The following is a 14,502-nucleotide window of genomic DNA, read 5'->3' as shown; positions in this document are numbered from 1 at the left end:
CACGTTAAAAAAGAATCTGTAATACTTCATGCATATTTTTTGTATTGATTACAGGTTAAAAGGACTCTATTTTGGATAAATGAGGTAAATAAAAATTATTGTTAAAATTAATTTAACTTTTTAACTTTGCTTTCATGGGGCTACTATTGTATTTTAAATAACACATATGGCTCATGTTATATTTCTATTGGCCAGTGCTGCATTAGGTCACAGGCCACGAAACAGACAAGATCACTGGGGAGTTGGTGTGATTAGAAAGGTGGTTAGAAGACCTGAGTCAAATCGAAGAGTTGGGTGTCTCTATGAGGCCACAATGATTCTGCTAAAACAAGCACTGGCAAGAGGCCCCCAGCCTCAGGTGAGGCCTTGATAGCAGCATAGTCGCACCCTGAGCCAAGCACCCTGCTAAGCTGCACCCATGCCCCTGACACAGAAACTGAGATTACTAAATGTGTTCTTGTAAGCCTCTAAACATGTATGATTTGTCACACGACCATAACTGATCCATCTCCAAATGTCATTCCTGCTCTCCTTAGAAATCATGGTTATGAGACCCACCCTAGGTATTTTTAATTAATGAGGAGGCCTGTCTATTATTATACCACTAATTTTTATATTAATCTTGAAAGCTTTATTTCCACACTTGATCCTTATTTGCACTAGTTACACCCCACAAAGTCATCACAAACACTGAATTGGCGAACACCCCATTCCCCCCCGATCCTGGGGGAAATACAGGGTCAGGCTGCCACAAGTGTCTTGTCACAACACTTTCCTCAACCCACCAAAATATAATCAAGTTTTCTGTGTATTTTCTGTTTGTAGACACATTATTTAATGTATAGTGGGCCCATTCACATTTGTCTTGCAGCCAACAGCACTATAAAAAAAATGATCTACAACAAACCGTATTTAATTGTGGCACATGGCAGCCTTCCTTCACTTAAGAATGCTGGCTAGGACCTTTGGGCTATGCTTTGGAGCCCTTTGGGACAGCGAAAGCACCACAAATAGCACAGAAATGTGAAAAAGGTGCCACTGAATAGACTGTGGAAAGAATGTCTGTACACAGTGTGAGAGCTGCAACAAGAAGGCAGCATTGCCTCGCCTGACCTGAGCTGAAAGGTGCCCACTGGGTCAGTCCATTCCTTTACTGCTCTGAGCACGTGCACACCTACCAGTGAGTGCAAAGGCACATGAGTATTCGTTTGGGGACTACAGATAAATGTTCACGAGTAGGCGAATTCAAAAATACCGAATCTGTGGATACAGAGGCTTGACTGCACTTGGCTTCCGTTGTAATCCTGCACATTTCATTTTAGGCATTTACAGACATAATTCAGTGAAGGGGGTGATAGCCCTAAGAAGGTGACAACTCTCTGGTAGACAGGTAGATGAGGAGACACCAGCAAAAAAAGGCTCAGAAGGAGCAGTGTGAAGAGAAAAATGAGAAGCAGATGGCGTTCTGGATGCCCCGTGAAGGAAGAGCATGGCTTTGTTTTGGAGATAGCTGTTCAGGTGACAGGAGCTTGTAGGTGACCCAAATGAATATTTCCAGAAGGAATGAATTGGTTCTTCCCCCAATTTTTAAACTAGAACCCTGAACCAAATCTCCTCTATTTAGTCCTTTAGTTTTTGAGAGAAAGAACACATAATTAAATACTTGAAAAAGTTTTTAATGTGAAAACATTTTAAACAGATTTTTTTTGTTTTTTTTTTTTTTTTGGCAAAAAACAGAGGGCAGGCACCACCCCACAGCCCTGAGTGGAATAGGAAGGCTTGGAAAGAGTGCAGGGACGTGAGGGAACTTCTTGCAGCAACTTCTGAGGGAAAGCTCAGTCCAAGGGTAAGTTCAAGTCCACAGGTGAAACTGCCAAGATGCCCTCCTAGAAGGGAAAAGTGGCGGATTCCCGTAAGTGGAGAGGCGTCCTCCACTCACAGCTGTGTCCACACTGGCCGAGTGAGAGCAGAGACTGGGAAGGCAAGGAACCAGAGAGGGGGAGGGGACAGAGACCCAGGGAGAGGCAGACAGGGATGAGAGGTGAGGCATGGAGACCCCAAGAAAGGATCAGAGACCCGGGGTGGGCGGAAACAGGGTCCTGTGCGTGGGTGGGAGAGACAGAGCCCCACCATTGGGGGAGACAGACTGAAAGAAAGGGAACAGAGTCCTAGACCTTTAACAATAAAGAGCCCTGACTTTGCATTAAAGTCCTAATTCCAATTCCCCACCCTGAATAAAGGACTTTCCCTCAGCCTCCATAAAACCAGGATAATAATCGAATCCTATAAGGTGGTTGAGGGGTTTAGATGGGATCATTCCACTAAAGGCCTTGCCTGAGTACCTGGCCAGGCTTGCCTGTTATCATTCCTTAAAGAATAAAATGTTCTTATGACTAAACCAGCTTCTGCAGTGAGGTCTGGACCCTAATATCCACTGTTCCATCATCGTCTTGCATTGAGGTCTGGAGGGTCTCTCTCCCTTAACTGGACCACCTCCGATCACCTCTAACTCCTCCCCAAACCTGCCCCCCACCTTCCCCTCCACTCTGCTCTTCTTGGTCTAAGGGGACATCAGATGTAGCTCTGCAGCTGCTCAGGTCGGCATCTTCATCATCCGCGACTCCTCTCTCCCATTCGGTCTCCCCATCCACTCCGTGAGCAAACTCTGTCAGGTCTATTTCCAGATTAAATCCACAGTTCTCCACTGCCCCGACCCTGGTCTGATACATCCTCATCTCCTCCCTGGACCAGCTCTGGCATCTCCTTGGGGCTCCCCACTTCCGCCCTTGCCCCCTACATTAATCCCCATACGGCAGCCAGAGGGCGCCCGTGACCACCCAAGTCAGCTTGCATCCCTCCTCTACAAAGAGCCCTCCTACAATTCCTGGCTCACTCTATGTGATCTTAAGCACGATCACAAGGCCTAAAGACTTGCACGATCTGGCCGCCTCTCCTGCTTGCATCTCCCACCCTCTCCCCCTCACCCACCCTGCTCCAGCCCTACTGGCTGCGTCTCTGCTCCTCAAACACACCTAGCCAGCTTCTGCCAGTCTGTGAAGCAATGACAGACTGGCAGTGATGGGGCCGGTAAATGAGATGGTGTCCATTGAGCAGCCAGCAATTGATGTTCAAGGGGACGGGGACAGCAGCCAAAGGTCATTTAGTCCGTACACAGGAGCCCCATCCAGCTCTGAGCCCAGCGCTGTATTTAAAGCAGTGAGCAAACGTGGTAAGGTGGGAGGGTGTGGGGGTGACTGCGACTTTAAGTGAAGACCAGGGAAGGCCTCACTGGGGGTGATACCTGAGCAGATGGGCAGAGGAAGCAAGGAAGGGGGATATTGGGGAAAAGGTAACCCCGCAGGCAGCGCTGCACAGACAGTCATCCCACAAAGACCAAGTACCTACAAGGATGATCCCATTTTAATCCTTACAATAACCCTTTGAGGTAGGTATTAGAGTTCTCCTGCCTTTACAGGTGAGGAAATTTGTTTCTGACTCATAACTTTTTTTGTATACCAGAGTGGGCAAAGCTGGGCAGGGCATCTGCAGTTATCACGGCAGTGCCTGGTGTACAGTAGGTGCTCAATAAACACAGAAAGGACGGACGGTGGAAGCGGGAGAACAGCCGTGATGTCTGAAAGGGAGGTTAAGACCCCACCCCACCCCCAATACACACACATACAATGACAATTAGGCAAAGAGAAGCCCAGAGAGGCTTTGGCGGCTCACCCAGCCCCCGTGGGCCTGAATCCAGGGCGCGAAGCTGTGCACATGCTCTACACTGAGTCCGGCCAAGGTGCCCCCCAGCCCAGCCACACGTCGGCTCAGCTCCATGGCCAGGGCCAGGCGGGCCAGGGGTTCCGGGGAAGGTGGCGGAGGCCCAGGGCACGGTAGTGCTTGGCTTGGGCGAGGGCTGACCTCTCGGCTAGAGAAGAGCTCCACTAGGCGGCTGAAGGAACTGGCAGAGAGGCGCGCCAGTTTGCGCTGCAAGGCTGGGTCTGAAGCCAGCTGTGGGACAGGGAGGGGAAGAGCCCCGGTAAGCCTCAGTCACACCCTCGTAGCCAGCCAATAGGAAGCTGGGAGGCGTGGCCTCAAGCGAGTCCTGGGTGTAACTGGCGCTCTAGGCCACGCCCCTATCCAGCATATCAGCCAATCACAAGCTAAACTGTAAGGTCTCCGCCGAGCTACTCCCAGAAAGATGGCTAAGAATCGGCGAAGCCAAGCCACACCCCTGCCAAGGCCCCAACAGCCAATCAGGGCCAAGCCCTATACCAGCTATGTTCTAGCTTGCTGATATTCTAGCGACGCTTCTGTGGGCTTCTCAGAGACCCCGGAGGCCAAGCCAGTGTCTACAGTGACCTTGCCTTCTACCATACAATGAATAAGACCGTACACTTTGCCCAAGCTCCTGAGCCAACTAGATTCTAGGACAGAGCCAGAAGCCCACTCCCTCTGGCAGTCCATTTCTCCTACATTCTAAGTCATTGCCCTATATAGTCAATCAGGTTTTCAGATTTTAGACAGCTGCTTTTGGGTAACAGTCCATTGGGTTGCTAAGAGTCAGACACGACTTAGCAACTAAACAGCATCAGCAGCTTCAAACCACATCTCCCACCCTTTCCCATCACCATACGTTTCCTTACTTCCTCACCTGGTCCCAATCTCTTTCCTAGAATGTGTTTCTGGTGGCCACAGTCCTTTGCCTATAAGCCACCCTCCTCTAGCGATCAATGAAAGGCAGTAATTTAAGGTACTGCCCTGGCTTACCCTTCACTAACCCCTTCACTGAAGCCTTGTCCCACCGTCCGCTGTCCGACCATTCAGTGAGAATGCAGATCCAGCTTCAGGTCCCAGTGTGGAACCATGCTGCAATTCCTATCCTAGCTAAAGGGGGAACAGACCACCCATCACCTTCTGATTGATGACTTCTGCCTCCTCTTCCAGCAAGGCCACCAGCTTTCGCAGCAGGGCTTCCTTCTCTGTGGGTGCGGGACACTGTAATTCTGGAGGCAGAAAAGAATTTGGCTGGGGGCAGAATCCTGGTGACCCTTCTACCTGCATCCTTCTCCAGTGTCCCTCTGCACCTCACCTGGACTAGGTGGGGATCTCAGTTGCTCTTGGACCAGCTGTTCCAGCCGCTGGGCCACCAGGGCATAGAAATCTGGGGTAGCAGGGCCTGGAATGAAAAGAGCCAATGATGGGTCTTCAGGAACTTTGGCCCCAACATCGGGAACTTATGTATTCTCTCCTCCCAATCATCTTGCCAGGTAGCAATGATTTCTACTTCAGAGTGGGGTAAACTGAAGACAAATGAGCAAACCTGATTAAAAATCCCCTTGTACTCTTCCCCAGGCTGACTTATGAGTGTTTGGACCTTGAAGATTATCGCATCTAAGGAAGGCAAACACATGGCATACCCCAGGTTAATGACCCTTAGCATCCCCCTCTATCCCTTGTCCTTTTCAGGCAACTCATTACAGAACTCTTCTACCCAGCTGTGAAATCCTCTTCAAGCAAGCCCCTCCAGTAGTCATTACTAGTCTACCCAGGCTCATGTATGAGAAAAAACCTACCTATCACTCTTGATCAAGTCCAGTTCCCACCGCTCCTCATTCCTACTTTGCTACTGGAGAAAAGGATTCATGTAAGCAAAACGGCCAGGCAATTGTGACTGAAAATCAGGTCTCCTGCCTCCCTACTGGGGGTACAGTTCAGTTCAGTTCAGTCAGTGGTGTTCAACTCTTTGTGATCCCATGGGCTGCAGCACGCCAGGCTTCCCTGTTCATCACCAACTCCTGGAGCTTGCTCAGACTCATGTCCATGAAGTCAGTGACGCCATCCAACCATCTCATCCTCTGTAGTCCCCTTCTCCTCCTGCCTTCAGTCCTTCCCAGCATCAGGGTCTTTTTTAATGAGTCAGCTCTTCACATCAGGTGACCCAAGTATTGAAGCTTTAGCTTCATCATCAGTCCTTCCAGTGAAAATTCAGGACTGATTCCTTTAGGATTGACTGGTTTGATCTTCTTGCAGTGCAAGAGACTCTCAAGAGTCTTCTCCAACACTACAGTTCAAAAACATCAATTCTTCGGTGTTCAGCTTTCTTTATGGTCCAACTCTCACATCCATACATGACTACTGGAAAAACCATAGCTTTGACTAGATGGACCTTTGTTGGCAACATAATGTCTCTGCTTTTTAATATGTGGTCCAGGTTGGTCACTGCATTTCTTCCAAGGAGCAAGCGTCTTTTAATTTCATGGCTGCAGTCACCATTTGCAGTGATTTTGGAGCCCCCCCAAAATAAAGTCTGCACTGTTTCTATTGTTTCCCCATCTATTTGCCATGATCTTAGTTTTGTTTTTTTTTTTGATCTTAGTTTTTTGAATGTTGAGTTTTAAGTCAGCTTTTTCACTCTTCTCTTTCACTTTTGTTGAGAGGCTCTTTAACTCCTCTTCACTTTCTGCCATAAGGGTGATGTCATCTGCACTTTTGAACTTACTGATATTTCTTCCAGCAATCTTGATTCCAGTTTCATCCAGTCCAGCATTTCACATGATGTACTCTGCATATAAGTTAAATAAGCAGGGTGACAATATATAGCCTTGAGGAAATCCTTTCCCGATTTGGAACCAGTTCATTGTTCTATGTCTGGTTCTAACTGTTGCTTCTTGACCTGCATACAGATTTCTCAGGAGGCAGGTAAGGTGGTCTGGTATTCCCATCTCTTTAAGAATTTTCCAGTTTGTTGTGATCTACACAGTCAAAGGTTTTAGCATAGTCAATGAAGCAGAAGTAGATGTTTTTCTGGAATTCTCTTGCTTTTTCGATGATCCAATGGATGTTGGCAATTTGATCTCTGGTTCCTCTGCCTTTTCTAAATACAGTACTGGGAGTACTGGTGGCTATAAAAGTTTAGGGGCAAGGAAGCACATGTGGAAAGAGAGAGATAACAGAGAGAGACCAAAAGCTCTCCTAGCGCCGCTCACAGAACTGACAGCAGCCCAGCTGGGGGTCGGGGGTGAAGGTAGGTGCTGGGGGTCCCCCACAGCTACTCCCTTAGCTGGGTGATCTTCAACTAGTTCCTCATCCTCTCTAGCAGCTTTAAGCTGCTGACCCTGTCAGTTCTTGGATGATTGAGGGAACTCTCTTACCAGGCTCTGAACCATAGCAGGGCCGGAGTGGCAGGGAGCAAGGCCGAGGGGACTCAGGGGGAACGGCTCCTCGCCCCAGGGAGCAGGGAAGACATCTTCGAAGGCGGCTCAGGAAGTCTGTTGGCTCCTCCTGGGCAGGGCTCCTGGGGAAGGGGACCTCAGAGAGTGATCCCAGAAGCTCTTCACAAGCAGTCCCTTTGTCCTCCCACTGAGAGCCCTTCCCTGCAACCCCCAGGACAAGGAGGAGAGCGAGATATAAAAAGGCAGGAAAGGAGACAGACTGAGTCCAGGAGCAAGAGTTGGAGAGGGGTCCATCCCAAATGCAGCTCCCTGAGGAAGGACGGTAACTCCTCTTACCTGGGTGGGGTCGGAATGGGAGACCCCACAGCCTCACCCCGCCTAAGGAAGGCAGCTAGGACCCTCAGCGTGTCCTCCCGGAGCCCCAGCTCTTCCGAGCCCGCCATGGGGGCACCTGTGAGAGAAGGAAATGAAGGATGGGCTCCAGGGTTCAGAGAGAAGTGAAGGCTGGGGCCCAAATTCCTAGTCCCTGAATGAAGAGGGAGCCAGGGCTCCTGAGTCCCCAAAGAGGGAAGGGGATCCCAGGTCTTTTATGGAAGTTTCAGGGTCTGGGGGCTCCGATGCTTGTCTCTATAGAGAGAAGAGGAATAAGGACAAAGACACCTTGATCCTGAGAGAGGAGACGTCTGGGGATTCTGATTCTTGGGTCGAAGGAAGGAGGGGTCTGGGGCCTGAGCGCTTGAGTTTTTGGAGAAGAGGGCTGGGGGTATGAACTCCTGAGTCTAATAGAGAAGGGTTAGGGTTAGGGCTGTGGCCTCAGACCCCTGAGTCCCCGAGGAAGAAGGGGCCCTAGGGCTCCGACTTCTGGATTCTGAAATTAGATGCCAAGAGACTGAAGTCCGTAGAGGATCAAGAACTACCAATCCCAGCAAGCTTCGCAGCAAACATTCCCCTCGGTCCGTTACTGGTTCGCCGCGCAGCCTGCTGGGAGGTGTAGTTCCACTCTGACTCACGCTAGAATTTGGGAGACTGAAGACGCTTGGATGTCGGAGAAGTAGGACTGAGTTACCCGCTCCTGGATCCCGGCTCCCTCCTCTTTCCTCCTCTCCAAGCCCTCGCTGACGTCCCGCTCACCTGGTCCTCGGCCCCCGCCGCCGCCACCTCCTCCTCCTCTGAACGTGTATAAACTTTCCTTTCTTAGGACAACTTTCCCGCGCCTGCGCACTGGCTCGGGTTGGTGACGGCCCAAACGTAGAGGGCGGAGCGCTGGGTGCCGCCTAATTTGCTTGCGACTTTCCCAGCATGCCAATGGTCGGAAAACCCAAGAAGGGCATGGGGTGGGAGATGAGCGGACGTCACGGCTCTCTGAGCCGCCTCTTTGGTTCTGGAGTCTGTCACCCAAACGACGATCGAGCCCTTTTCATTTCGAGAAATCGAGAGAAAAAGAAGCCCCACCTCTAAAGCTCAACTGACGGGAAGTGGGGGTGTGCAAGCTGAGAGTTCGAGAGCTACGGGACCCCAAAGACAGGGCTGGGCCCTGGCACCCTGCGCGCCCCGACCCGACACTTAGGTAACACGGAAAAACTGAGGGGCTGGTGGCGTCCAGGAGTGAGGAACCGGAGAAAGGATGGGTTTGCACTGACAGTGTAGAAGGCGGGTTTTGTTGTAATCTGGGGAAAGTGAAGCAAGCAGGGAAAAACGTGAAGCAATAGCAGGCGCCGAGGTCGGCTGTAAACAAACAAACCAACAAACAAACTTAGGAGTAGCAGGGAGGAGGGGAGAGGAGGCATCTATATTGCCGGATCTCGGGAGAGAAGGATCACTCATACGAATGGGAGGCAGTCCACTCTAGAAAGTGAGGACATGCCCTGGGTGAGGTTGTTTGGGAGAGACTGTGGGTGGTCTACGGTGGAAATGGGTGAAAGGATCATGGCGGCGTGGCGGAACTGTAAAAGGGTCTATTCACTGGGGTAAGGGCGGAAGGTGGAGGTCTGCAGGTCAGTAGCATCTACACCGCAGTAATTAGAGAGAGGGCGCTACCTGGAGCTGGGAGTATCTGCATTGGGTGATGTAGGTGGGAGGGAGAGGTATTCAATGGAAGACAGAAGGTCTACACCGGCGGAATTGAGGGAAGTAGAGATATCTACACAGCAAAAGCTGGGGGAAAGAGGGGAGGGGTGTAAAATGGGCTTGGAGGGAGTCCTCGCTGAATTTAGAGAGCCTCCGTGGAGGATGGGAGAAGGTCTTCTGTACCCTAAGAAAATATAGGTTAGAGACCTGCGACGTGACCCTTGAGACGGAGGTCTGGGTGCGGAACCCTCCGACTGGGCGGGCCTGGGAGGCCGCCTGTGCCCAAGAAGTATTCTCTGCGCGCAGGCCAGACCATGGGAACCCAAAAGCCTCGGATACTGCCCTGGCTGATATCTCAGCTGGACCGAGGGGAGTGGGAGGGCGTGGCCTGGCTGGACGAGAGCCGCACGCGTTTCCGCATCCCATGGAAGCACGGCTTGCGGCAGGATGCCCAGCAGGAGGATTTCGGCATCTTCCAGGTGCGTGCGAGTAGGGAGGGTTGGCCCCCTAGGGGGGCGGGGCGGGGCGGTTCCGGGGGGGCGGGACCGAGAAGGCGGGGCTAGCGCACCTGGAGCTGTCTGCTATTTATGCTGGCTGGTGGAAGTGGGTGGAGTTAGAACTCGAAAGGGAGAAGGTGGTAGGATCCGCAGACTGGTGTGGGAGAGCAGTCAGGACTGGAGTCTCCTGGTTCTGGGAATAGAACCGGAAAAGGAAGGAAATGCACCCTGGGTGGTTCAGAGGTCCCTGGGGTGGGAATCTTGGTTGTAGGATTTCTGAGGGCCGGTCTTGGAATATTAGAGGCGAGACTTGGCCCTGAAGCTGAGGTTTCTTACCACCAAACTGGGATACACCGGTGGTGGTAAGCCGAGGTAGAGTGCGAGGGGCCGAGGTTATTACAGAGCGTGTCCTCGGACAAGTTGGTGGCAGACATTCACTGGGACCTGGAAGGCTGGCTTAGCAAGCACAGGTTTTTGAAGGGAAGAGGTAGAGGGACTTGGGGCACAAAGAATCTGAGAATTTGGGGATGGAACCTTGACAAGTTAGAACGTTAGGAGAGGATGGTGTTAGCGGAGAGGATGGTGTTAGCGCAAGAGGAGACAGGGTTAGGACCCCTGGAGCAAGGTCTAAGTCATCTTCCCCACTATCTTGGCACCACTGGTCCCCTAGGCCTGGGCTGAAGCCAGTGGTGCCTATACTCCTGGGAAGGATAAGCCCGACCTGCCCACCTGGAAGAGGAATTTCCGGTCTGCCCTGAACCGGAAGGAAGTGTTGCGTTTAGCGGAGGACCACAGCAAGGACTCCCACGATCCGCACAAGATCTATGAGTTTGTGAGCTCAGGTGTGCTTCCCTTAGTGAGGCTTCCCTTAGAGGGATGGGATTTCGAGTGTTCCCAGGGCCGCCACTACACTCCCCACTTTTCTCCACAGGAGTCAGGGACATACCTGAGCCAGATATCTCTCAAGACAACAATGGCAGACACAGTACCTCTGATACTCAGGTAAGAAGGCTCCCCAGCCATGCTGCCCTCAGCCTCTACCCCATCTCCTCTCTGTGTCCTCACCAGCCTGTCCAGATGTCGTCATCTTCCCCCGGGACCGTCACCCCAGGCTCCATTCTCCCCCCTGCAGTCTGTCCTCAACCTGACCCAGGTCTGCCCCTGACCCTTCCCTGTTCACAGCCCTTCCATGGCTTCCCAGCGCCATCATCAAGAGAAAATTCAGAGCTTTCACCAGGCATTCAAGGCCCCAACCCACCTTTCCAAGATTTGACAGCTTTCCTCCTTGTGCAGGGTTCTCTCAGCCTCCTGCAAGCTCAGAACCTCGCTATCCTTGATCTTGCTGATGTCTGTGCCAGGGAAAGTCCTCTCTGAAATTCTACTGAGACTTCTCTGCCCAGGTCTTCTTAAAAAAATATTTGGCTGCACCAGGTCTTAATTGTGGCATGCAAACTCTTAGTTGCAGCATGTGGGATCTAGTTCCCTGACCAGAGATGGGACCAGGGCTGCCTGGATTGGGAGTGTGGAATCTTAGCCACTGGACCACCAGGGAAAGCCCTCTCTGCCCAGGTCTTGCTTGCAAAGAGCCGGATCCTCGGGTTGGAATTAGCTGCTCCCCTCGGGCCATTGTAGTGCCCAGCATACACCTAAGCTGTATATCTTTTACTGTGCTGGTGGCTGTGTCTCCCCCACGCTGGAAGCCCCTTGAGGGCAAAGCTCAGGTCTGTCTCCTCTCTGGGTCTCCACATGGCTGAACACAAAGCTTGGTTAGTGGGAAGTCTCCAGAAAAGGCCATGGAAACACCTGGATCTTTTTTTTTCCTGTCCAGGAAGACATTGTGGAGAAGTTACTGAGTGACATAGATTTGAGCCCAGAAAGAGGGCCCTCGAATCTGACTGTGTCCTCTGAGAAACCCCCTCAGCTCTTGCTGAGCCCCGACTCAGACATCCCTGCTCTTTGCCCAAACTCGGGACTCTCTGAAAACCCCCTGAAGCAGCTGTTGGCGAATGAGGAAGGTGAGTGCCAGCTGCGGGGCAGGAGGGGCCAGGACCCGGGTCGAGAACCCCCTCTAATGCTCTCTCTCCCTTCACGGTATGGCCGCTGCTGCTCAGATTGGGAATTCGAGGTGACTGCCTTCTACCGGGGCTGCCAAGTCTTCCAGCAGACCATCTTCTGCCCTGGGGGCCTGCGGCTGGTGGGGTCAGAAGCAGGGGACAGGATGCTGCCTGGGCAGCCAATACAACTGCCGGACCCCGCGGCGTCCCTGACAGACCAGAGCGTGACCGGCTACGTGCAGCGGGTGCTGAGCTGCCTGGGCGGGGGGCTGGCCCTGTGGAGGGCTGGGCAGTGGCTCTGCGCCCAGAGGCTGGGGCATTGCCACGTGTACTGGGCTGTAGGCGAGGAACTCCTCCCCAGCTGTGGCCACAAGCCTGCCGGCGAGGTCCCGAAGGACAGGGAAGGAGGTGTGTTCAACCTGGGGCCCTTCATAGCAGGTGAGTGAGGCAGGGCAAGGCAACAGTGGTGGAAATCTCTGGGGTCAGGAGGTTGGAGATTGAATTCAGACCCTGCTGCTCTGCTTGTGGTTGAACCTGGGGAGAAGGATGGGCTGCTCTGAACCTGTGAAATCTGCAGACTGTCCCCTCCCTCTCCCTACCTGCCTGGAGCTGGCAGGGGGCTCAGGCCCAGCATACAGAAGCTGCTCAGGGAATTAGCTGCCAGAATTGTTATCATTATTACCAACTGTGGTGGAAAGACAGACGCAGGAGAAAGATATCCTCTAGAGGCTTGCTATCCGAATAGACTTTTGTGCAGTGATGTAAATAGCACTGTATTTGCACTGCCCAGCATGCTATCTACTAGCTGCATGTGGGTGCTGAGTATTTAGAGGAGGTGAGTGAAAATGAGGAAGTGAATTTTAAGTTTTATTTGATTTTAATTAGATACAATTAAAACTTAAATAGCCATGGCTAATGGTTACATATTGGACAGTGTGGCCTTGAGGGGTTAAAGAGCAGTAACCACCACTGACCTGGTACTACAGAACCACTGAGCATCCTTGAGTAGAACGCCCTTCCTGGGCCTGTTTCCCCATCCAAACACTGGGGCTCTGGGCAGGGTCGGGGGTGGGGATGGGGTTCACCTCCCTACCGCATCTTGATGAGAGGGAGGGAGGAGGAATATTTAAGCTTGTGCATAATTGGAGGGGCTTTCCCCAAATTAACTGCCCCCAGTCATGGTGGCAGAGGTATGCTGGGCTTTTGATCAGGAGAGAAGGTAAGGATGTTAATGGGGTTTGGGGGGAGGGGGGAGGGGGCAGGTAGAAAGTCTTCTTCCCATCCCTGACTCTCTGTTCCTCGGCCCCCAGATCTGATCGCCTTTATCGAAGGAAGCAGACGCTCACCACTCTATACCCTCTGGTTCTGTGTGGGGCAGGCATGGCCCCAGGACCAGCCATGGATCAAGAGGCTTCTGATGGTCAAGGTACTGCCAGCCCCAGGCTCCTGGAGCTGAGGAGTGGATTCTAAAAGGGAGGCTGCTTCCAGAAACAACTCCCATAGTTCTTCTGGCAGTCTCTGCAACTGCCAGTTCTTCCTCAGGGGCTTCTGTGTGTCCCTCCAATGGCCTTTCTCCCAGAGCCTATTTTGAGTTCACCCAACCATGTGGAAGTTGGTGGACTACAAGTCCTAGCAGCCCGTGTGAGGTACTTCAGCTCCCAAGAGTCCTTCTGAGCACCAGCTGCTGAGCCCTAGCTTCTAGGAACTCCTCAGCAGCCTTGGCCCTAGGAGTTTTGGTGGCCTCCCTTGGTTGCGGGAGGAGAAGGGGACGACAGGATGAGATGGTTGGATGACATAAACAATGTGATGGACATGAGTTTGAGTAAGCTCCGGGAGTTGGCGATGGACAGGGAAGTCTGGCGTGCTGTAGTCCATGGGGTTGCAGAGTTGGACACGACTGAGAGACTGAACTGAACGAAACCTGGGTGTGAATATGGGGAAAACTACAATTCCCAGGCCTGGGCCTAATGGGTCATCCTGGGGTACAGTGGGGGATGCTGGGACTTGTAGTCTACTCAACCCCATCTGGGTAGTGGATGGTGTTGGGTGTCTCCTGACAATTTCTCCCCCATCTCCCACAGGTTGTCCCCATGTGCCTCAGGGTTCTTGTAGACATAGCGCGGCAAGGGGGTGCCTCCTCCCTGGAGAACACTGTCGACCTGCACATTTCCAACAGCCAGCCACTCTCCCTCACCTCAGACCAGTACATGGCCTGCCTCCAGGATCTGGTCGAGGACATGGATTTCCAGGTCGCCGGGGAGGCCTGAGCCCGAGCCCTTCATCTCGACCAATAAACTGGTTCTGGCCACGGTCATCACTGTGTGTCTGGTGTTCAGTGTCCCTGGGCCAGCCCTGACCCAAGCAAGGGGTTATTCCTCCTTAAGGCCCGTTTATCCACCTGTGCAAGCCACTCACATCCTAGGTGCTCACGCCTAAGGGCCAGGCACTGTGCAAGGGGCCAGCTGATGCTTCACTTCTCTGGGACCTAGTGAGTCACCCCTGTTTTAGAGACCAAGAGACTGAGTCTTGGAGAGGAACAAAGGTCACAAAATAGGAAAACAAGGCAGGTCAGAATCCAGGTCTCATTCTCAAAATGGCTGCTTTGAGGGTGGCCTTTGGGCTCAATTTGGAATATCCATCTTGCCTATACACAGTTCAAGCCAACGTCCAGAAGCAGAGACTCTGTCAAGGGCCTTGGGTACTGTTCTCAAC

General features: G+C 52.3%; 2 protein-coding genes across 3 annotated transcripts; one reads left to right on the top strand and one right to left on the bottom strand.

The window, feature by feature from the left end:
- Positions 1 to 1,660: 1,660 nt before the first annotated feature.
- BCL2L12 (BCL2 like 12) lies at positions 1,661 to 8,406 on the bottom strand. 2 transcript variants are annotated; one of them, XM_065926512.1, is made up of 7 exons: positions 8,304 to 8,406; positions 7,509 to 7,623; positions 7,152 to 7,294; positions 5,090 to 5,176; positions 4,912 to 5,003; positions 3,730 to 4,008; positions 1,661 to 1,886 (listed from the first exon to the last, which is right to left on the bottom strand). In XM_065926512.1, the coding sequence occupies exons 2-7, from the start codon at positions 7,613 to 7,615 to the stop codon at positions 1,836 to 1,838; spliced, it is 759 nt and encodes a 252-aa protein (XP_065782584.1). In that variant the 5' UTR covers positions 7,616 to 7,623; positions 8,304 to 8,406; the 3' UTR covers positions 1,661 to 1,835. The 2 variants fall into 2 exon arrangements, with proteins under 2 accessions (XP_065782584.1, XP_065782585.1); XM_065926513.1 differs by lacking the exon at positions 3,730 to 4,008.
- An 83-nt stretch (positions 8,407 to 8,489) lies between these two features.
- Positions 8,490 to 14,143, top strand: IRF3 (interferon regulatory factor 3). The gene is made up of 8 exons (XM_065926511.1): positions 8,490 to 8,739; positions 9,546 to 9,718; positions 10,407 to 10,578; positions 10,668 to 10,738; positions 11,565 to 11,751; positions 11,848 to 12,228; positions 13,101 to 13,216; positions 13,872 to 14,143. The coding sequence occupies exons 2-8, from the start codon at positions 9,554 to 9,556 to the stop codon at positions 14,055 to 14,057; spliced, it is 1,278 nt and encodes a 425-aa protein (XP_065782583.1). The 5' UTR covers positions 8,490 to 8,739; positions 9,546 to 9,553; the 3' UTR covers positions 14,058 to 14,143.
- Positions 14,144 to 14,502: the final 359 nt, after the last annotated feature.

The sequence above is a fragment of the Muntiacus reevesi genome, chromosome 2 (assembly GCF_963930625.1).
Source record: "Muntiacus reevesi chromosome 2, mMunRee1.1, whole genome shotgun sequence".
Classification (NCBI taxonomy): Eukaryota; Metazoa; Chordata; class Mammalia; order Artiodactyla; family Cervidae; genus Muntiacus; species Muntiacus reevesi.
Note: the sequence above shows the minus strand (reverse complement) of the source record. Positions and strands in the feature narration are given on the sequence as shown.

Excerpts from the sequence above, each read along its gene's own strand:
- BCL2L12 (XM_065926512.1), bottom strand. The coding sequence starts at position 7,615 with ATGGCGGGCTCGGAAGAGCTGGGGCTCCGGGAGGACACGCTGAGGGTC. Across the intron at positions 7,295-7,508 it reads CCCATTCCGACCCCACCCAG|GAGCCCTGCCCAGGAGGAGC; the intron begins GTAAGAGGAGTT and ends CCCCTTCCCCAG. Across the intron at positions 1,887-3,729 it reads TTCAGGCCCACGGGGGCTGG|GAGGGCATCTTGGCAGTTTC; the intron begins GTGAGCCGCCAA and ends TTTCCCTTCTAG.
- IRF3 (XM_065926511.1), top strand. The coding sequence starts at position 9,554 with ATGGGAACCCAAAAGCCTCGGATACTGCCCTGGCTGATATCTCAGCTG. Across the intron at positions 9,719-10,406 it reads AGGATTTCGGCATCTTCCAG|GCCTGGGCTGAAGCCAGTGG; the intron begins GTGCGTGCGAGT and ends CTGGTCCCCTAG. Across the intron at positions 10,739-11,564 it reads ACAGTACCTCTGATACTCAG|GAAGACATTGTGGAGAAGTT; the intron begins GTAAGAAGGCTC and ends TTTCCTGTCCAG.